At 37.7% G+C, this 23,949-nt stretch overlaps 1 protein-coding gene across 15 annotated transcripts in view; it reads right to left on the bottom strand.

Annotated features, from left to right (window-relative positions):
• itpr1b (inositol 1,4,5-trisphosphate receptor, type 1b) overlaps positions 1–23,949 on the bottom strand; it is a 130,308-nt gene that overhangs the window by 98,539 nt on the left and 7,820 nt on the right. For 13 of the 15 annotated variants that reach the window (XM_057845338.1, XM_057845340.1, XM_057845342.1 and 10 more), the window contains exons 3-19: positions 17,970–18,040; positions 9,503–9,618; positions 9,045–9,131; positions 8,498–8,656; positions 7,926–8,024; positions 7,633–7,716; positions 7,409–7,555; positions 7,212–7,316; positions 5,731–5,775; positions 5,619–5,648; positions 4,644–4,798; positions 1,364–1,463; positions 1,130–1,290; positions 881–1,022; positions 654–812; positions 410–582; positions 7–126 (exon numbers count right to left, since the gene is read on the bottom strand). In XM_057845338.1, the coding sequence (XP_057701321.1) occupies positions 7–126; positions 410–582; positions 654–812; positions 881–1,022; positions 1,130–1,290; positions 1,364–1,463; positions 4,644–4,798; positions 5,619–5,648; positions 5,731–5,775; positions 7,212–7,316; positions 7,409–7,555; positions 7,633–7,716; positions 7,926–8,024; positions 8,498–8,656; positions 9,045–9,131; positions 9,503–9,618; positions 17,970–18,040 (1,953 nt within the window). Of the gene's footprint in view, positions 1–6; positions 127–409; positions 583–653; positions 813–880; positions 1,023–1,129; positions 1,291–1,363; positions 1,464–4,643; positions 4,799–5,294; positions 5,534–5,618; positions 5,649–5,730; positions 5,776–7,211; positions 7,317–7,408; positions 7,556–7,632; positions 7,717–7,925; positions 8,025–8,497; positions 8,657–9,044; positions 9,132–9,502; positions 9,619–17,969; positions 18,041–23,949 lie in introns of those variants that run through there. The other 2 variants (XM_057845349.1, XM_057845350.1) reach the window with 2 other exon arrangements.

Below are 23,949 nucleotides of genomic sequence, written 5' to 3'. Positions count from 1 at the left end.
GCTAACCTAGTTTCGATGAGGATGTCAGCATTAGTCTGATCAAGCACTGCATTACAGATGAGCTCCTGCGTCACAGGGATGGATTTGTTCATGGAAACACAGAGATCTGACAGGTAGTCCAAAAACCTAGGTAGAAGTTACAATAAACATCAGAGATGAAGTAAGAAGTGACGGCACATTAATGTCGCTAAACATGCAAACCCTCTTTTTAAACAAGGCTGTTCCCATGAATCTTACACCTGTTTCCGAAAATTAAAGCAATCTCTTAAAGTGAGTGAACATGCAATTTAGCACCCATCATTTGGAATCATCACCTAAAATGTATACATGCTACTGATTTCAAATGTGTAAACCGCCTCTTGAACTTTTACAACACTAGCTAGAACACATTAACTCCTCAAAGATTTACCTTGGCTCATGATTTTTCCTCACAAGAGAGACAAATGTGTCTATCTCTGCAGCAGTGATATGTTTCTCTAGCAACTTCCTGTTGTTGTGGAGTAGAGCAGTTATTGTGTCTTCTGCAAGCACATCATAGCCTATCTGTTTCTGCATGAAGCGAAATTGCTTGGCTATATATTCCTGTGAAAAGAAGACAACAAGGGATGATCACCACTCCGTCAAATTGCAGTGAAGCAGTCGTGTTCACCCACCTGGTTCTTTCTGTAGTCCTGCTGAGAGTGGCGTAAAACTCTGTAACAAAGTCTACAAATATGTCGAAAAGGAGCATGCCGTTGATCACCCAGTTCTTCCAAGCGCAGCATGGGACCATCACCACTGTCTGTGAAAGGGGCTTGGAGAAGTTTGAAGATCTACAAGAAAAGTAAATAATACAAATATAAATTCTTGATAGGATTTTGAACTGAGGATTAAAACAAACCTGCTTCAGGATATTCTGTTCTCTCATGAGTTTCTGTCGCTCTCTGTTAGGTTTATTCACCATAATTTCCAAAACATCCTGTCCACTGTTTGGGATGTCCACGACAAAGAAAACTAGATCTTCCAGAAGCTTAGTCACAAATCTGGAGAGGACATGTGCATTTACATACCGTAGAAAAATATAAATGTACTGTACTTAGATACTGCAAATGTAGTGGATAAAAATAGGTTGACTATTAAGACTGTTTACCTCCTTTCATTCTGGGTAATGGTACCCTTTTCTAGTTTGCCTGCAATTGACGCTAACACTTTGCTTGCATCGTTGGCAAAGTCTAAATCCCGCACTTCTGCTGGTGGCACTGGTACAATAGCAAAAGCCTCTTTGTCTTCTTTCACTGCTGAAGTTCCTATCTGAACATATTACATATGAAAAAAGCTCATTCAATGGATAAATCACAAGATGTTTTAATTACATTTAACTCACTCTTAACATAACAGGTTTTTCTTCTTCTTTATCAATGGGGATGTTGGTGCTGTGAACCCAAGTGTTGGTACACAAATGTTTTAGCCGCACATAGGAACTCCTACAAGTGGCACAAACAAATAAAATAAAAAAAGTCAGGGATCATTGTGAGGTAGACAATTATTCAAGTAGCCACACAGGAAGTTGGTGAATCTTTTAAGAACTTGTTTCCAGAAAAAAATATGATCAATGATGGACAATGAGATACTGTATAACCTATAGCCTGTAACATTGAAAGGTGTCGAGCACACGTAAAGGGAGCCTTGGACTTAAAGACTCGAAGGCTCTAATAAACCACAATTGTTCTCTTTTACTAAAATATATTATTAAAACACATAAAATATTGCCAATGATTTAAAAAGCTATAATATTTAGTACATGTTTTGACCTACAGATGGCGCCATGTTTTTATACCTGCAATGGACACTCGGGGTGATGACGTACTAGATTGTCACTGTCACTCAACGAAAACTGGTTACTTCAATTCCTTCTACGCAGCTATACGTCCAACACATGCGCTCATCGGTTAAAAGTGGCGAGTACTTACTAGTTGTGTTTTTATTGAGTATTTTATTACCTTCTCATTGCCTCAAAATACTTTTAAGCATTGCGTTTTGTTATGGTAGCTTTAAAGCAGATTGTTGATCTGTTGACCACATTAGTCATGTAGCATATTTCAACCACCCTTATTTGATATTGCTACGTTTAAGTATTTTCTTAAGGCATCTTTAGTATGTTTTGTCTGTATGCATCTAAACAAAAAAGCTGAACCTTGTAGAAGTTTCGCCGGTGTAGTACATTGTGGCAGAACATCGTTTTTTTTTTTCCTACTTTTTTCTCGTCTCATCCCGTCTTTCCTGTTCATTTTGCTTTTGCTGCTCGTTTTGTTAAATATTGATAGTGCTGTCATGCTCACTAATGTTCCTCTCGGGTTGAAATTGAAAGGGTTGAACAGATTACATGTTTATGTCGCTAAAGTCATACTCTGGAAGGCCAGCAGGATAACCATGTGATGTCACCGCCCTGCGATGTCAACAACAATGGCAACCTACTAGTTAGACTAGTTTTACAAATTGTATGAAAACAAAAACATTAAGAGGGGTTTCAATATCAAATTCTTTTAACTCATAATAAAGTTTGTTTGCAGAACTACAAGTCTTTATATCAGTGGATCCCTTGAATACCACACAAAATAACACAAAGCACAAACAGGACTGTGAAGTGAACATGTAGCAATTACTGATTCACAGTGACTGTTGCCAAGTTACTGAACAAATTACTTCCATAAAATATTTCTCAAACTTTTGCCAAAAGCTCTATTAGGCAATGACAATTGTCAGAAGGCGAAAAGGCCTGGGACAAATAAGTAAAAACTGTTCGATAATTGACACCATCTACCTTTAAACACTTTGGCGAAGGGTTTGTTACTGGTATTTCAAGTTCAGTTATGGATCATTAATTGCGCTATAGCAGATCTATGTTTGATTACATTGTACATCCGAGGCCCTCAAAGCACTTTAACTTAATTGAAAAATTTGTATTTCATATGTCACCCACAAAATAATCCTGTAGCGTGTCTTGTTCTTTATTTGCCACTTTTTATGCATAACTGCACGTAGTAACTAACTCGCCACAGAGTACCACAAGGTCAAAAAATAATTTGAAGACTTAAACAATCATAATCCAAATATTTGTTTCTACATGAATATAAAAGTAAGTATGCTCACTACATGTCTAGTTCTCAAGCACAGGTGGTCGACAGAAGCCATTTTCTGACTGAGGATTATGTAACTGCTCAGTATAGCAAACAAGCTTACCTTTGTGTACTGTGTCTACTGTACCTTGAAATTAATTAGTCTTCTCATTACATTTTAAAGGCCAGTATTTGTGAGGCATTGAGGCCTGCTGGCATGCCTCTGACAAGTTGACGCAATAGAAGCTTTTCAAAGGGCACTACTGTTCTGACAAATACAGTAATTGTGTGAATCTGAGTGTGACTCGTTCTCTGTCTCGATATTGACCGTCATTGTTTGGCAACCCATCTAGGGTGTATACAGTCTGATTTTCGACCAATGTCAGCTTGACATGACCAATAACAAGGTATAGAAATAAGTGCATAAATGTGTGTGTGTGTGTGTGTGTGTGTGTGTGTGGTGGTTAAACTAAAAGAATAAGATTGTAACCATGCAGAAGTCAAAAACGCAAAAGCGTAATATGTCTATGTGATTCATTTTGATTGGTTGAATATTGTGCTGTCATTGTGAATTGTAAGTATTCCCCCCTCTGGTATTATTTCCTGTTTGACACAACTGGGACTTTCCCACCCTTGTATTGATCTGTATGACCAAGACCAGAAGAGAATAAAAGACACAATTGAGGAAGCATAAGGGTGATTCTCCAACTAACAACGAATTTGTTTCCCATTCCAAAATAAGAAAATAATTCATGCTACACTTACTTGTAACAAAGACAAAAGACAATATAATTGATAAATTACTATTTCCATCATATAATATAAATTATGGTTTGTTGTATCGAGTGTTTCTGCTACATGTCCTTTGTCTCTAGGGCATGTTTCGGCTTCTCAGTTCCTCATATGATTGAAATTATATTTGATTCAACAATAACTTTAATGAAAAATGGTACAGGAATTCCTTATTTTAATGTAAAATGTGCTTCAAAGACGTATTATTGTATTTATTTTCCATGGAAGGAAGGAAAACAAGAAAACAAAAAACAAAAAAAAAGGTAAAGGTTTGCAAAGCCATTAGTGGGTTTACTAGTTACTAGTCATTTTCAAACATCACATTTTCTTTAAATGTACAAATAATGATAAAAATACATTTTATTATTGTGTATTTTGAGCATATTGTATACTAACTCTACAACAGAGATTAGCATGCAAATATGTTGTGAGATTTTAAAAACAAATGCTAAACATTGTCATTTCCACAAGTAAATTAAATCGCTTTACTGTGAATGCTGGACCAAAATGCCCAAAAATATGTATGTAATTTCATTATGACCAATATCAGTGAATGTTTCTATTCATTATCACAAAGTCAAACAAATCAAAATATTTAAGAATATGTGTTAGATTTCAGCAATATGTAATTATCAAATTTGACTGTGGTTGTACAATCATCTATTAATGTTTTAATTAGACCCTCAAATTCCTGACCTATGGTGAAGCAGTCGATCAGTGAAGTGGCAACACGTTTCAAATGTTTTTAATGTGTACCTGGGTACCATCGAATCTCCGCCTCTCAAAGTTGTGGGGTCTAATTCAAAGATGGAGGAGATATCCATGCCATCTGGTACCGGGACAAGGGTGTACATAATTTTCTCTTGAGGAGCCCTTAGACGGCCACGTAAAGCTTCATTATCTGCATCCAGCTGGAAAAAGAAAAGTTACAATTTGATTTTTCTGAGGAATAAACAAGCAAAGGACACACAGGAAATGGGTGAGCATTGTAAATTTCTGCCCACTAGTGGTGGTTTTCAGTAAGAAATGATTCCGCACTTAAAAACTTAACTTACATTTTTCAACTGATGAAAAAATAATGTAATAAAAAATATTCTTTATCTTTAATTAGTAATAAGTACAATAGTTTGCTAATATCATACTCATGTACCAAAAACAGGATCACACACAATCTACAAGTGTGAACTCATCATTTGTTTTTATGTCTAACATGTTCTTAAAATGATTTTTAAAAATTATAATTAAGGCAATATTGTGGGACAATCTATGGTTATTTATTCATGTTTCTTTTTTTTTTTTTTTAATTGTACGCGGAGCTTTTCTTTTACATAAAGTACAACTTTGAGACTTAATTTATTCATTTTTATATGTCGTATGGCGGATAAGTGGTTAGCACGTCCGCCTCACAGTTCTGCGATCAATGGTCCGATCCCGGTCTCCGGCCTTCTTGTGTTAAGTTTGCATGTGCCAGTGCCGGGTTTTCTACGGGTACTCCGGTTTCCTCCCACATCCCCAAAACATGCAGAGTATGCTCGTTGAATACTCCAAATTGTCTCCAGGTATGATAGGCGTGTATGAATTGTTGTTTGTCTCGTTGTGCCTTGCTATTGGCTGGCAACAAATTCAGGGTGTACCCTGCCTCCTGCCCATAGTTAGCTGGGATAGGCTCCAGCACCCCGCGACCCTAGTGAGAATGAGTGGAATGGAAGAATGAATGAATATATGTGGTACCTGGAAATTAAAAGGAGTGAAGTCCACTACCTAGAACAGGAAGCAAAGATCCACCACTTATATGAAGACAAACCCAAACATTGGACAGCCAATCAGCACCCAAATGACTTACTGCAGCTCGCTGCTCAACACTTTCTTCCTCAAACTCAGGGTTCACCTGTCGAACCATACAGAAATATAAAGAAATAATAAAACTAAACATGTATTAAAAAGAAATATAATTATAAAGAAATCAACTATAGTTATTTATTTTGTATGTAAATAAGATGTGTAAGGAATCAAGTAAAATTCTTTATTTTGCATATAAATTATATGTGTAACGTTTCCAAGCTATTGCACTTTTTGTTTTATATGCTGATGACACTAATATTTTTCACTCAGGGGATAACATTTACAAATGGAGGAGGAAATAATAACGGAAATGAATAAATTAAAAATATATATCCGTAATTGAAGTTAGAGAGGACAAAATAATATTATTTGGCAACTGTAAAAAGAATGAACAGTTGAAGATGACAGTAGAAGGGATTAAAATTAAGAGAGTTCATGAAATCAGGGTTTTGGGGGTAATTATTGACGAAAAACTTAACTGGAAACAACATAACAAATATATACAGGGCAAAATCTCACGAAACATTGCAATAATAAATAAAGCAGAGATTGTTTTAGATTGCAAATCACTCCACACTCTATACGGTTAACCAGTCTCTCCTTACTTGCAATACAGTGCTGAGGTTTGGGGCAATAATTACAAAACTTCGCTATATTCAGTAAATGTACTGGGCATTACGGCTCATTCCCAAAACTGGTTATCAGGATCGTACAAACACATTTTTTTTTTAATCTCAAAATTGCTATAGTTTCCTGATATCGTACAATACCAAACAGCACAAATAATGTACAAAGCTAGAAAAAAAAATATTACCTCAGAATATTTAGCAGTTGTTTACAAACTATGAAAAATGTTACTATTTTGGTGATATTGGGACTTCAAAAAACCTATATAATGGACAACAAGAAGAAGTATTTGCTTATCAGCATGTAGGGTGAGACTACTGAAGAAATCTTGTGTGGATTTAAAAGAATGTAAAAATATGGGACAATTTAAGTAACTATATAAAGGTATGATTTTAAAAAAAATATAAGGATGATGGAGATGTAATTGTGACACATACTGTTAAATGGCTTACTCGGGTTATTTATTTATTTAAGTTTTTCCGAGTTTGATTTATGGACTACTAGGGTTTTGCGACATTTGTGTATAGCTAAAATGTAGGGTTATATGTATGTGTTAAATAAGAATGTATACATTTAAATGAGTGGACGGAAACTGATATGCCTGAACTTAAGGACAAGGGGTGGGAGTAAATAAGTTTTACTTCTTCTAACTCCTTTTCGAATACTCATATTTTGTTCTTCTTTTTCTTATATTTGATTATTGTCACTGATTATTGGTACTTATGTTTTGAATATTCGAAATAAACACGTTATAAACAAACAAAATACAAATCTGATAAATGCACTACAGATAAACCAATTAGGCGTGTACAGAATTAGGAAAATAAGAGATACAATGAAAGTAAAGACACACACCTCACCCATCTCTGCAGCTAAATAGCAACCAGTTGCTAAATGTTTAAACCTGAACAGACTGTTCCAGTAGCCTGCACCCCCCCGGCATGGGTCATGGTGGACCACCTGCAAAAGTCAAAATACATGAGCACAACAATTTGACCTTCTTCTGGATTAAGTTTAAGGCACCTCGTGAAAAAGAAAGCATAAGATCATACCTCTACTTCCCACAGTGCCTTGCTGCTGGTGGCAGATGTGGCTGATTGGCGGCCAGTTGTTCTAAGGAACACATATTGCTTCTTTCTGTGGTCATCACATGTGAGGAACTTTTCCTGCTCTGCATGGAACAACCGAACAACATCTCCCTGCAATTGCAAATATTTTTGGATTGAGGCACTAGCTATAATGTTTCCCACAAAATGTAATGTATCAATGTACCAACCCCTTTAAGAATGGTTTCCTTGTTGTCACTCCATTTCATGAATAAAACAACTTTCCAACTTGTGTTGCAATTTACAGAATTAACCTGGATGGAAGATAAAATGTAAAACACAATTTCAAAGGCCAATTATTATTTAAACATATTTATTAGCAACAGCTGATAAAACATAACATTAGTTTTGAAGGAAGTAATTTTCAAGATGTCACTAGTAGGTATTTACGAACATTTTGGAAAAATATACACATCATGGAATACACGTTCAATATAATATTTCAATCGCTCTGAAATTGTACCTCGTTGCATCCTGGGTTGTCAACGAGTTGATGACTGCTGGCATGTAAAGGCTGTCCTGCATTCACAGGGTTAAGGACAACTTTATCTCCAATCACCACCTTAGGGAGGGTAAAGAGAAATTAAATTATCAGAATGAAATCACACTTCCACACTGTTCCATATTTGTACTCCTTTTTTCCCCCACAGTAATAATTTCAATATGAACACTAGAGGGAGCTGTGGACCCTATAATGTATGCTAGAAGTCGTTCAGTTTTATTCAAAGGTGCAGTTGTGAATGCTTACATCAGTGATATTAATTAATAAATACCGGTACTAGTTTGTACAAAAAGGATCTAAATTGTTTACACACACATCACATTTTGATTTTATATGAACACTGTGTTAATGTGTATATTCTTCTGACTGGAATTGACAAAAAGTAGCAACAGACTTTAAAGAATTACCAATAATTGCACATATACTGTAGCGTATACGTTCACTTCTACGTCTATATGTAATTCCTGTGAGAACTGAAGCGGCGGTTTTAGTGATTAGAAAATAATCTGACTCCCACACTCCAGTCTACTTACACTGTCTCCCAGGGACCGCAATTTGTAGAAAGGTTGGATGTAGAACCAAGACCCCTCATTTCCAGCCGAGTCCAGCGTCACCCTCATGGCGTTCTTTTCAAGCAATGCAGGTAGACGCTTGTTCACTGTCAGGTACTTATTGCTTTTCAAATGCAGGAGCTTTGGAGGGAAAAAAAATAAAAGGTATTTTCTTACAAATTACTGGAAGTAGTAACAGTCAATCAATGGCACAAAGCAGAAGTGAAAACAGTTTTTCCATGAAAGTAAATGTCTCATAGCCTCATCCAAGAGGACTAGTGTACCAAGAAGAAAAATCTATATATCTTTGCTTTCTATCTATTTAACGTATAAATTGTACAAGCGACCTCCTTTGAATATGATAAACGTTACTACAAGGAAATATCTGATTAAATTGACGTCACATTCAACAAAGTAAGGCAGAACAAGAGCAGATGTATTTTATAAAAGAAGGTGATAACCTATATCTCTATCCATATCACATGGTGTTCATTACTTTCGATATGATGTATCAAATTGTTAAACATACCTGAATAACATTTCCATATTGGATGACTGATCCCAGCAACTTACGGTTCTCAGACTCATTCTGCTTCTTTTCCAAGTCAGCCGCATGCTATAACAAGAGAAATGTGAACAGTTTTGTTTGCAACTGTCACACATGTGTGATATTTTAAGTTTTTAACATTATACAATTTAGCGCTCGCAGGAACATTGTTTTTATTAAATTCCAATTCAGAGTTGCACTGGCATAGTACTGCATTTTGCACAAAACTTTAAAATGTTACTAATATTGCGTTGAATTTGATTAGCGAAATGAAAAATTCCTGCAGGTGAAGAACAGTTTTACACAATGCTGATGCACCAGATGATTTGAAACCTTTTCTTATTGTGCAGCTGTGTCTGATGTATAAAGAATTGTTGTTAGCCCGGCACTTACAGTAGGTTGCCACTGCAGATACAGTATGTGGTGAGGAGGGACCTTACATGGAGTTTATTAAGAAGAACTGTGTCAGTTGTGCTGTTGCCTCCGGGTTTTGCTGCCTTCCAGAATTGTTTCTGCGCCGAGTATCTGTTCATTGGACACAGTTTGAAAAGGCAATCTGCAGAAAAAGATAAGCCAAACTTGAAATATTTACTATAAATTGTCGTTGTACAGTGGTGTGAAAGAGTATCTCAATCTTTTGGAATTTCTCACATTTCAGCATTAAATCACCATCAAATGTGATCTGTGATCTGATCTTTGTCAAAATCACACAGATGAAAAAACAGTGTGCGCTTGAACTAAAACCACCCAAACATTTATAAGTTTTCATATTTTAATGAGGATAGTATGCAAACAATAACAGAAAGGGGAAAATAAGCAAGTGAACCATCACATGTAATATTTTGGCAGCAATAACTTCAACCACACGCTTCCTGTATCTGCAGATCAGTCTGGCACTTGGGGTGTAACGGTACACAAAAATCTCGGTTCGGTACGTACCTCGGTTTTGAGGTCACGGTTCGGTTCATTTTCGGTACAGTAAGAAAACAAAATGCAAAATATAAATGTGCTAGTTGTTTATTACACACCTTTGTGCTTTCAACAATAGGAACATTAGCCTATACAAAGCTAGAATTCTGCTCAAAAAGTGGCGGGCATTAGAAGATAATCCAACAACAATTCGCCTTTCAGACCCCGCGTATTGGTCAGCTTTCTTTCTGAAAGAAAGAGGAAAAAAGAAGTCCTGTGCTAAAGAGAAACGCAATCCCAATGACAAAGACTTTAACATGTATTTTACAAATGAAATGCCTCAATGAATCATTTTTCTTTCTTATGAACGGTTTTCAAAAGCTTTATTGGTGGATTTTCTCAAGTTAAAGCGCCACACAGAAATTAATAAATTCAATTATGTAAGCAGGATCTGTGTATTATTCTTATTATTTAATTACAGGTAGTTTAGCTCATTTCAATTTATTTTATTTAAATGGGCTATTGTTTATTTTATTATGTGTTTATATTTTACAAATGTGATGTAGTATTCATTTATATTGTATATTTTATGTTGTAAAAATTTAGTTCCTATGTGAATATTAGTTCCTACTTGTTTTGTTGTGGTAGGAAGGTTTTGTATTGAACACAGGGCCGCGTTGGTTATTATTATAGCAGAAAAGACAGCACTAAATCAACAAAGACAAATCAACTGTGCCCCGATCTACCACTCAAGAGATCTGATGGACTCAAAAAGTGGGGTACGATTGCATATTAGTTTGAAAATCGACCAGATCCACCATATTTTTACACGAGTGACTTCCGGTCTGCCCGATCCTAGTTACCGGTAGTAGTATTGACGCAGGAGGGTCGCGTCTCGCGTCAAATAATAAACTCTGCCGTTCTTTTCGCGTGCGTCATGTTGAGCCGCTTCTGGGACGCGTCTGACACGTGGCCGCACTGCGACTGGTGTGCATTGGCTGACTGACTTTAACGCCCGCATTTCACTGCGTTCTCGCGGCGGCCTCGTTGTCGCGTCGTTGACGTTTCTGGGTTATACTGGCCTACCGTGTTGGTCCTCATTATAGTAAAGAAGACAGAGTAAATATAATCTACACAAAGAAACTGTAACCCGATCGACTCAGAGCCTCGAAAAGTAAGGGTTACATTATGTCAGAAACTCGTTCGGTACTTCTCCGTTCCGAACCGAGCACCACGTACCAAAACGGTTCAATACAAATACATGTACCGTTACACCCTTATCCGGCACATCGATCAGGACTAATCTTGGCCCATTCTTCGCTGCAAAACTGCTGTAGTTCAGTCAGATTCCTGGGATGTCTGGCATGAATCACTGTCTTTAGGTCATGCCACAGCATCTCAATGGGGTTCAAGTCTGGACTTTGACATGGCCACTCCAGAACGTGTAATTTGTTCTTCTGAAACCATTCTGAAGTTGATTTATTTATGTGTTTTGGATCATTATTTTGTTGCAGCATCCATCCTCTTTTAGCTTCAACTGTCTAACAGACGGCCTCAGGTTTTCCTGCAAAACATCCTGATAAACTTATGAATTCCTTCTTCCAATATTGACTGCAAGTTGTCCAGGGCCTGAGGCAGCAAAACAGCCCCAAATCATGATGCTCCCTCCATCATGCTTCACGGTGGGGATGAGGTGTCGATATCAGGTGTTGATGAGTGACCTGTTCCATTTTTCCTCCACACATGACGTTGTGTGTTACTCCCAAACAATTCAACTTTGGTTTCATCAGTCCACAAAATATTTTGCACCAACTTGTGTGGAGTGTCCAAGTGCCTTTTTGTGAACATTAAACAAGCAACAATGTTTTTTTAGACAGCAGTGGCTTCCTCCGAGGAGTCCTCCCATGAACACCATTCTTGGCCATAGTTTTACATATAGTTGATGTGTGCACTGATATATTGGACTGTGCCAGTAATTTCTGTAAGTCTTTAGCAGACACTCAAGGGTTCTTTCTTTACCCCTCTGAGTATTCTGCGCTAAACTCTTGGCGTCATCTTTGGTGGACGGCCACTCCTTGGGAGAGAAGCAACAGTGCCAAACTCTCTCCATTTGTAGACAACTTTTCTGAATGTTGATTGATGAACATCCAGACTTTTAGAGATGGTTTTGTATCCTTTCCCAGCTTTATACAAATCAACAATCCTTGATCGCAGTCTTCAGACAGCTCTTTTGACCGAGCCATGATGCACATCAGACAGTGTTTCTCATCAAGACATTTCTTACCAGGTGTGTGTTTTATAGTGGGCAGGTCAGCTTTAAACCACTCATCAGTGATTAGGCACACACCTAACTTAAAATATTTGGTAGGAATTGGTTTCAATTGCTCTTTAAGTCTCCTTAGGCAGAGGGTTCACTTACTTACAGTATTTTTTCGCCTTCTGACATTGTTTGCATGCTATCCTCATTAAAATATGAAAACCTATAAATGTTTGGGTGGTTTTAGTTAGAGCAGACACTTTATTTTCATCTATGTGATTTTAACAAAGATATGATCACATTTTATGACACATTGTTGACATTTTGATTTTATACAGAAATTTGAGAAATTCCAAAAGGTTCCGATACTTTTTCATTCCACTGTATGTCAGTTGTCCCATTGCAAGCCAAGACTGGGGCACTTGGCTATGTAAAGGCTAAGTTCATTTTATTTTTATTATCATTATTAACATCACTAATATATTTTTTTAGTTATTAACATTGTCGGTTTTACTGGACAGTGTTTGGTGTTGGTGTTTGTATTCTAATTTTCTGAGTTTTTGGGTTACAACAAGGAACTCACTCAAATTTGTTAGTTTCATTTTATGTTAAATAGCCAAACAACTTTTACTTGGTATTCCAATTTTTCAGGTAGTATTGTGACAACAGTAACAGCCTAATGATGCACAAGGTTCACAGAGTAATAATAAGATAAATAATAAAAACAACAAACATAAATACTGTATAAATGAAAGCACAAATGATCAGGCCAGATCTACGTAAGTGTAAAACCCTAGCTTGAAAAATCAAGTTTTCTTCTGTGACTTAACCCTATATCGCCAAATGCATCAAATTTGATACAACTAGTCAGCTCAATGATGAACTTTTAAACAGCAAGGGAGTTCTTCAACTGGGCACCTACAACCGCAAATGAGCGGTTGTCGAAAGACTGGATTTGGAATACTCAGAGGTAGGGACGGGAATTCATAGGATTTTTACGATTCCGATTCCATTATCGATATTACTTAACGATTCGATTCTTTATCGATTCTCTTATCGATTCTAATTTGGGGAAAAAGAAGAACAAACGTTTTGATTGGCATCGAGTTTGTTTAATCAGAAGTCACAACCTTACAAACTCACAACAAGGTCAAAAGAGGCCCAAAGCCTCAATATTAACTGTGGCAATAAGTGGCAAATGCACAAGAATGTGTAACATTTTAATGAAACATTTTTCTAATAGAAATAAAAAATATTGGTATATATTGGCATATAGGTCGCTGGTCTGCCGTTGGCAATATGTGTTAAACTTGCAGGGGTCCCCAAACTATTTCCTGTGAGGGCCACATAACTTTTCCCTTCTCTGATGAGGGGCCGGGGTCAGTTTGTAACAGAAAAAGTGTGACGATTGCAGGAGTGCCTAAATGTAAAAAAATATTGTTTTTCAGAAAGCCACAATCAAATAACCCTTTCTGGATTCTTCACGGAACAAAAGTAAATAAAATAAAAACAATAATATAATATTAATTAATGATAATAACACTATTAATCAAATAGATAATAACCAAATAACCCTCTCTGAGTTCTTCACGGAAAAAGTCCAGAAAAGAAATAACACTAATGAGAAAAAAAAAAAAAAATTTAAATGCTCTCTGGTATTGTTCAGGGGGCCGGACCAGATGTCGGGGCGGGACGTATCTGGCCCACGGGCCGTAGTTTGGGGACCCCTGTTAAAGTGTATTATTTACCAGTATATTGAAATGCATGCCTCACGCTCAAGTGGGGGCGCCCTTGCGCTTCCTCACGCGAAGAAGAACGCGCTCAAGTGAAGAAGAGCGCGCTTACACGCGAAGAAGAAGAAATGCCGCATTCAAGCGAATGAGCGAGTTAGTGAGAGAGGGAAGCACTGCTACGAGCCTACTTTCTTTGTTAATGTTTGTAAAATGTCTACAGAGGCAACGTCTGTATGTATCATCTTTTGTGTTGTTGCTGTGTGTTTCCACTCGCAATCGGACACTTAAATCCAGTTGTGTAGTGGTTTGAACGATGTGCTAATGCTAGCGAACGCATGCTAACCGTTTTGTTATTACTGAATTAGCAGCTAATCATCGCTGATTTACGTTGATGCAAACCTGTTTGTTTTTGGGGAAGAAATTGATTTGTTTCATTTCTATTTTTAGTTTCACTCTTCAAGTGATGGTTGAATAAAGTCAGCAAATTATACCAACGTCTTCTGTATCGTCATTTCGGAGTTTAGCTAGCTGTACAGCTGTCTCGGTGAGGACACTGCAGTCTATTCCCTCCCGATGCAGTTATCTACACCTTCCCTCCCGATGCAGTTATCTCCACCTTGCAATGACTGCAAGTCGTTGTGTTGTAATTTTTCCTCGTGAAGTGAAGACACACTTTCGAGCGTTTGAACCTACGTGCTGTCATTGTTATGTTTACGGCTGCAATGCTCGTGCTAAACCATCATAACATTTCATTTTCACCCTTTCCTGGAGAAGTGTAGCCAAACTTTGGAGCGCGTGGTTCTTGGCACCATGCTAGTTTGATGCGTCTGGACAACAAGACAGTCACGATATGCATCTTTAGGAATCGTTAAAGGGATCGTTAAGGCTTTTTCATTGTGATGTCGAAGCCTCGAAACACTAGGAACCGGCTCGGAATTGGAATCGGATTTCGATTCCCATCCCTACTCAGAGGATTGTTTTCATCAACAATGACAATACCGAATACATTTATCAACGAACAATTTTTCAAGATGATGACGGGACAATAACGAGCGAAAAATGTGTCTTGGGAGATTAAAACAAAACGAGACGATTGCCAGTTTTCGTCTGTCAAGACAACATGATGAAACTGCACTATATTTTCCTTCATATGTTCACAATGTGTGATATTTTCTTATTGCACCTACATCGTAGCAGTGTTTGGGTCGTGTCACTCATGTGACATGTCCGGCGGCCCCACCCAGACAGTCACTGGTGACTGGCTGTTAACTCATTCACTACAAAAGATGTATAAACAATGATGTTTTTCAAGCCAGGCTGTGCTCCATGCTTGCTTGTTTTGGAACACGTGGTAAAATTTGTTTTCTTATCTTGACAAGAAAGAAAATGCAAGTTTATTTAGCCTTCAAATGTCTGTGCTGAGTGATCATCACACACTAAATGTAACTCGTAGTATTAGCATAGTATTCACTCTAGCATTAGCATTAACATTGGCATCGCAAGCATTCTCTTAAACTGTTGTTGTGTTGTTTTCATTTAGTTGGCGTCGGCTACAGCTTACAGTAGTTGTGCTACGTGCTCCCAGTTGCAAATAAAACGTTTTTTTTTTGTGGTATTATAACCTTTGAATTTTTACACCCGAAAGCATTTTGCGTATTCGTCGTCTAAAACTAGACAAAAACCTTGAGTATTTGTTGAAGAAAACTTTTACACATTTTGAAATACTAAAATACAACTAAGAGCAATAAGAATTTCATCCAAAAGACTAAAATTAAGGCTCCCAAAAACAACACTGATTCAGAGTAGTATAGCCATACGAACGCAGAATCCTGGAAGGAAGATGAATATTCACCAGTTCAGAGAGATAGTCCGGGGCCAAGACATTGACAGCATTATAAACAAACCGAAGGCGTTTGACCTCCACCCTAAATCGCAACGGAAGCCAGTGGAGAAAGCAGAGGACTAGGGTGATATGTGAACGTTTTGAAGATGTTAGTGAGGAGGCGAGCTGCTGCATTTTGCACCATCTAAGTTTATGATTTTATTGATTTACATAAACATGTCTACGACCAGCTCGGAAAATCTGTTCAAGTGAATACACAATATATCATCCGCTTTTTGGGATCTTATCAAATCAGGCATTAAGAATCTGAGAGAACAATATGTGGCACCTTGTTTCCAGCATCTTTCTTAACAGTTAAACAAAACGAAAAAAAAACAAAAAATGAAACGAACAGAGACTCCGAAATGTGTTTCAGGTAGTCAGTGCAGCCAAAAGTGAATTACAATGGGGCCTTTGCACACTTTGTGCTCGGGCCCGAATAATCAATTCTGAATTTTGACCTCTAGGTGGCGTCATAGAGTAAATTAATCATTATGAAGTGTCGGCATATGTAACAGCAGAGTTGGCTGAAATTGTTAATGCTTCATGGAGCTTCATCTGAACATCACAAGGCGCAGGTTTTTATTGAATAAGCATTTAATTGTTGTGTCTGTGTGCCACTACACACTGATCAAGAGGAGAGTGCAATCAGTTAATTGCAATCAGGTCCTGCTTGTTTCAGCCGAAACAGTCTTTTATGGTTAAGCTAGGAGTGCCATTATATTGATCACGATCTACAAGTCGATCACAACGCTAGTGTGGGTAGATCGTGGCATCGGGAAAAAAAAAACACACTTTTTTTTAAGGCCAAAAAAGGCTTAATTATGTTTTGTTGTGCAATATTGCTGCGGCATTTGGCAGGCCCCCCAAAAAAAGGGGAAAAAAAGAAAGGAAAAAAGGCTCAGGATCTTAAGGGTTAATCATTTTTTGTTGTGAAATATTGCTGCTATAGGCAGTATACCACGCTTTACAAATAACGTCTGAGTTAAAAAAAAAAAATACACATGAGCCTATCATCCATCCCATCACTTGACTGATACACAAGGCAGCCAAATTATGTCTGAATTTCATTTTTTTTTTTTTTAACCCACACTTAGGCCCCTGTGCATGCTCAAACGACAGCTAAAGCATAGCTAAGAAGCTCGCAGCTTGCAGCATACATTGCTGCTGGTTTTCTGCCCCCGCCCCCTCAAAAAAAAGTAGATCACAAGAGGTTGTGTCCTTGAAAAGTAGTTCTTGGAGCAAAAAACTTTGCTCTGGATCGGTTGGAACAAACCTGCACCCGCAACAGCCTTTGAGGACCTGTTTTCCAATCCTTGATAGTCTATATACAGTGTATCTTGGCTCAGCTATGTCAGTGATGTGTAGTGGCAGACACGCACAACAATGAAATGGTCTTGCATTAGATAATTGTCTACTTGTTGCTGTTTATAAACCTAAAAAGAAGCTCCCTGCAAGTGTACATGCCTAGCCTGGATTTCAAATTGAGTAAAGATATACGTGCCTATACTATATTAAATTGAGATTTTAATATAGCATTCATACTTTTAGATGATTCAACGTAAGACTCTACAAATGTAATTGGGGTGTTTAGGCTTAATTAAGATTGGAAAGCACTGTTCTACACCAACATACCTATAGTATCACTGAAACTAGATGGCATGAACAGTTAATTTCAATGCCATTTGGGCACTAGAACTCATCTATCTGATAATCAGAGATTTTCTGGTTTGCTACTCGTGTTCTTGAACAAAGTGGAGCACTGAATGTCTAACAAGCAAGTCACCGATTGCAGAGCGCTTGACTGTCCCTGAAACTGAAGCAGCCTCCGCCATTATTGCTATGTGAATGTGACGCTGATTAGGGCCACAATGAATAAGCTTTTTTGAGAGCAAAGGTGCTAGATATAGTGGGCACAGACTATTTATTCATTTATTTATTTATTTGAGAAATATAGCCCCTAGAATGGCCATTTTAAAACTAAAAACTATGAAAGGAAGTTGTAACATTAAAACATTAAAAATTACTGGACACAATTACCAGGAATCAATACATTTAGTCATTTTATGATGGCATCAGTAAAAACCGGTCAAATGAAAAAGAAAAAAAAAAAGTATAAGTCTTACCCCTGAATTTCTTGGGTGGGTTGTTAAGGTCACCTGTGTCAGGTTGAACCACACAGCGGTCATCCACAAGCCTGAAGAAACAGTAATATTTCAAAATATTTTAACTGCATTTGTCACTAACATTTTCATCCTTCATTTGAATAGGTTAAAGAGGTTGGCTGTATGATTAACTAGCGGTACGGTCAGGTGTTGCCGGGCATACAACTGGTGCTGGGTTGTTGGGGTCAAGGTTTGTTAAATTGACACACAAGAAAGCTCGAAATCAGGGCTTCCCCATGATTTTTTTTTTAATGTATGCTGTAAGGCTACAACAACTAACCGATTAATAAATTAGTTGCCAACAAATTTGATAATCGATTTTTACTGGCAGCCCGTTTGGGTCTTTGTTTGTGTGTAACGTGAGTCTGCGCGCAAGCCAGTGGTTTGAGTAAGGGAGAGAGAGTTCACTGATATACTCAGGTTGGGTTGTAATAATATTACGTGTGTCAAGAGTTAGATTGTCTTTTGTGTTGTTAAATCTAGAGTGCCTCCGTCAAAGGTGAGTAAATGAGGCCAATTGTATTGTTTGTATTCTTTGTTGATGAGATGTTACTACTTAGCATGGTGCGCTAAACTAGTTAGCGACTGTGCTAATCAGTGTCTCAAGTTTTCAGTTCAGTTTATTCACACATCATTCAAGTTATACAGTACATGGTCATATGAAAGCAGTTCATATGATAAGATGTGCGAAAAGGACACTCCAAAGAAGCTATTTAAGGCTTTTAGCAGGGGCCCAGTTGGACAGCATACACATACACACGTACATACAATTGACTATGGACATTTCAAAATTCTGGTTACGTTGGATTTTGAATGAGACACCTTAGTAATGTGACCGTTTGTATTGTGTTTTGGAGAAGCACTTGAGTTATTGTTAGATAGTAAATTTGTCTCATTTCTTTTTATAAAACAACACACATAAACCCATTCATGTAACAGCTTAGAGTCTCCTCTCAACACAAACTACCATTCAAACTGTAAATTGTCATACAAGAGAATGTGCTTTGAAATTGGATTTAGATTGTATTTATGAACAAGTGTTTAATAAAGAAAACTGATTCATTACAGTCTGCCTCCTCCTTATTCGATATTGTTGTTTGGTTTGTTTAAAGCAAATGAGTCATTGACACAATTTATATCAACACTTTGCCCACAAGAATAAAAAAAAGTCAATCAGCACCACTTTTTTTTTTTTAATGTGAGTGAACATGATTTTTGTCCAATTTCTGCCCTGAGAAATTCTTTTTATGTTTAATACTCAGAACTTTTATTAGAAACTTTGAAAAGTTTTATGTACTTAAAACTGTACAATTGTAAACTAGAGTTAAGTGAACAAGCTGTAATAAAATATAATTTTTGAAGGACATAGTCATCCATTTTGTCTTCATTGTTACTTACATCATGTCTAAAACAACTTCAAGTTAAATTGTGAAGGTAATTGAAAAAAGTGACATTTATCCGGTTAATCGTTTGGTTAAACGTCCGATTAATCGATTAACCGATTAATTATATAAAAAATAATCATTAGTTGCAGCCTTAGTATGCTAGACGGATTTGTCGAGCAGTATGGCTCACCGTTGCTCGGGTGAAAAAGTGAAAATTGGCATTTCTATGCTAATTTTTTTAGTTTCAAATTAATTTTCTGCACTAAATGGAGGCCTGCAGAGATCAAACCCAACTAAGAACCCTCTTGGACAGTGTTTTTTAACCGGTGAGTGTGCCGTGAGAGATCGCCAGGTGTGCCGCTAAAAATTATCCAATATCGCATTTTTATTTTTTTTTTTTTACGTCATCGGGCGGAGTTGCAGCAGGAAGGAAGGAGGAGGTAGAAAGTTGCAGTCGTGTGCAGATGAGCGAGGTATTGCTCGTCGCGTTCAATAACTGCTCGGATTTCTAGCCATCAGCTACCTTGCTGTCCGCAACAATGTGGACCCTAGCATGCTGCTGTACATCATTTGATTAGACTCGTCAAGAGTCAACTTTCACGAAAGTGTCCTTTTCATTTTATCCATATGTGACGACAGTCAATCCTCCCTCTGTGTTTTGTTCCAACACATTGTCAAGGGCAGCAAGGTGGCTGACGGCTAGAAATCTGAGCAGTTCTTGTACGCGACACGAGCAGCTTTTCCTAAACGTCATCCCCAAACGAAACACCCGTCCCTTCAAAACAAGTCGATGGACTATATTGTTTGCCTATGTGAAAGCACAGAGAAACAGGCAACTTTTTTTGAAAAAGCTACAAAAGTAAATGAGAAAGCCCCCAAAGCCAGTTACCTTGTTGCTGAACTTGTTGCTAAATCCAAAGTCCCACACTGTGGCAGAGACCTTAATACTATCTGCCTGCAAAGCTATTGTCAGCGAGCTGCTCGGCCCTGATGCGGTTAAAGAAATTGCTAAAGTCCAGTTGTCTGATAATTCTGAGCTTTTCAAGCCTAACTGCTATTAAAAATAAAAACAGAGACTGAGAGCATTTGATGAAAATTCCTGCCAGCTTTGGGTTCATCTAAACAGGCTCAAGTTTCACAGTGAGTAAGCATAAATATTGAGAAACTATTTTATAAATAAATATACTGTACAAAAAGTAATTTTGTAACATTTTTTGTTTGTGCTGTGCTGTGAAATTTTTTCGAATGTAAAAACATGCCGTGACTCAGAAAAGGTTGAAAAACACTGCTCTAGGACACATAAGTACAATTTGGAGAAAATCCGCCCAGCCGTTTCAGCATGCAAAAAACACGAACACAGAGACAGCCACACAGACAAACTTTATAAAGATTAAGATATCCAGCCGAAATGAATCCCTTATTAATATTCTGGAAAACTGGCCAACTTTTTTTAATCCAGCATCTTGTTGTGGAGTACTCAAAGTCAAAACCTATCAACACAGCAAATTTATATTTATAGATAAAACCGTAAAGTTTGAAAGCCAACTGCGACATTTCTGCGATGTGTCTTTTGCCTAAAAGATTGCGCTGTCGCCTCCACAATCAGGTCACATTTTCTATGCTAATTTTTTTAGTTTAGAACTCAATTTTCTACACTAAGTGGAGGCATACAGAGATCAAACTCATCTAAGAACACTCACAGACACAAAGAACAACTGAGTAAATTTCTCAAAATCCGCCCAGCCGTTTCAGAGTCCGTAGGGAATAACACACACACACATACACACACACACACACACACACACACACACACACAAAGTTCCATTTATATAGAAGTATAGCTATAGATAGTAATTAAGATACAATAGATACCAATGTTATATGTTCTACTTGATTAAGGAAACAACTGTAGTCAGACTCATGAAAATGAAATTAATAATAGAGCAAAAGTGCAATAGTCTCTCTTGTCGTCTGGAAAACACTGCTTTAAAGTCATAATCATATAAGCTTTTAACCCAGACTACTGTAATTAAATGTTGTGTTTGAGATTTCTTATAAGGTGCAACTTCGGCTACATGCACACCACAGATCAATTCCAATTTTTTTGTTCATATGTGACACCTATCTGATATTTTCATGCAGTCTGTACAATCCAATTCCGATCTTTTCAAATCCGAACTGGGCCTCTTTCATGTGTGTATATACAGTAAATCAGATATTGCATCCGAGGCCTCTGCACTATAAACTCTCTATCGTACACCAACCTACACGTCATCAAGTAAAATACATCACCACTGTTCGACAAGACAAACAACAGATGCAAACAAGCAATGGTGGACAAAGGCACAAATAATCTTTTGTTTCTTGATACCACATATGATGTTATCAGGTTCAAAGTTTTTTGGCTCCGATAGCATAAAATCCTCAAAAATTGCCACCAAAATATGACAGTCAAGACCTCCCAAAGAGACCATCCTATATTTATTTCTGTAAACAATGCGACATGCGACTACGTAGCACACGTGTCACAGTGTGCATCCGTGTAATGACACAGACGCATGCCCTTCACTCTTTGAGTCGCATATGTTTGTGTAATATGAATGGCTACAATAAAATATCAGGATTACCAAAAAATCTGATTTGGGCATCACGTCCTGCAGTGTGGAAGTAGTCTTAGATTTTCATCACACTGCATTGTAAACATTTAGGACACAGCTGTGTTATCATCATGTGTATTATCTGAAACTGAGTCAGGAAAAGTCAGGACCAAACACACAATTTCCTACCGATAAATAACCTTCTAAAAAAATTTGCATATTGTGATAAAGTTCATTATTTTCTGTAATGTACTGATAAACATTTGACTTTCAAATATTTAGATTCATTACACACAACTGAAGTAGTTCAGTAGTAGGCCAATTGAGCACAGCAATGCCATGGTCAGTAAACCATTTACCAGTGGTTTAGGTACTGTGAGTAGGTGCCAGGTCGTGCTGAAAAATGAAATCTTCATCTGTATGAAGCTTTTCAGCAGATGGAAGCATGAAGTGCTCCAAAATCTCCTGATAGCAAGCTGCATTGACCCTGCTCTTGATAAAACACAGTAGACCAACACCAGCAGCTGACATGGCACCCAGACCATCACTGAGTGTGGGTACTTGACACTGGACTTCAGGCATTTTGGCATTTCCTTCTCCCTAGTTTTCCTCCAAATTCTGGCACCTTGATTTCCGAATGACATGAAAGATTTCCTTTCATCTGAAAAAGTACTTTGGACCACTGGGCAACATACAGTGCTTCTTCTCTATAGCCCAGGTTAGGCGCTTCTGCCGCTGTTTCTGGTTCAAAAGTGGCTTGATCTGGGGAATGCAACACTTGTAGCCCATTTCAAGCACACGCCTGTGCACGGTGGCTCTGGATGTTTCTACTCCAGACTCAGTCCACTGTTTCTGCAGGTCCCCCAAGGTTTGCAGTCGGCCCTTCTCCACAATCTTTCTCAGGGTGCGGTCACCTCTTCTGGTTGTGCAGTGTTTTCTGCCACACTTTTTCCGTCCCACAGACTTCCCACTGAGGTGCCTTGATACAGCACTCTGGGAACAGCCTATTCACTCAGAAATTTCTTTCCGTGTCTTAGCCTCTTGCTTGAGGGTGTCAATGATGGCCTCCTGGACAGCAGTCAGGTCTGCAGTCTTGCCCATGATTGCGGTTTTGAGTAATGAACCAGGCTGGGAGTTTTTAAAAGCCTCAGAAATCTTTCGCAGGGGTTTTGAATTAATTCGTTGATTCAGATGATTAGGTGAGTAGCTTCTTTAGAGTACCTTTTCGTGATATGCTAATTTTTTGAGATAGGGATTTTTGGTTTTTCTTGACTTTTTTGCCAAAATCATCAATATTAAAACAATAAAAGCGTTGAAGTACTTCAGTTGTGTTTAATGAATCTGAAATATATGAAAGTAATGTTTATCAGTACATTACAGAAAATAATGAACTTTATCACAATATGCTAATTTTTTAAGAAGGACTAGTATATTTTTTTAATTAGATCAGCTATCTGTTGATATTGAGAACGGGGAAAAAACTTACAATAATCAACAGTTATGACTACGAGACAGACTCATGTGAGTCAGCAGTTCCAGGAAGTACAAACTCAATTCTTCTCCCAGGGCTCACATTTAGTACTGTGGCAGTGAAAGCAACACCTGATACAAATAACCTATTTAAGTCCCATCCGCTACTCAACCCTAATTAACAGAAAGCACTCCCCAGCAGAGACTGGGTAACGATTACAAAGCATAACTGTGCCAGATGCAAAAATTGACAAATGAGCTTTGACATGAAAAGACAGCCTTATTTTTGCCATGGTGTGTGATGCAGAGAAGTCAGCTGTAGAAAATCATCTTTTCTAAGCTTAAGAAGAGGGGCTTATTGTGACCTGTAGTGAGTGGTATACTGCAGTAATCCCCAACTACCGGGCCGGGGACCAGAACCGGTCCGTGGCGCATTCGCTACTGGGCCGCAGAGAAACAATAATTTGTTAATGACCGCAATCTGGCCTG

Source organism: Corythoichthys intestinalis, chromosome 9 (assembly GCF_030265065.1).
Source record: "Corythoichthys intestinalis isolate RoL2023-P3 chromosome 9, ASM3026506v1, whole genome shotgun sequence".
In the NCBI taxonomy this organism is placed as follows: Eukaryota; Metazoa; Chordata; class Actinopteri; order Syngnathiformes; family Syngnathidae; genus Corythoichthys; species Corythoichthys intestinalis.
The sequence above is the reverse complement of the archived record's forward strand: the minus strand, read 5'-3'. Positions and strand labels throughout refer to the sequence as shown.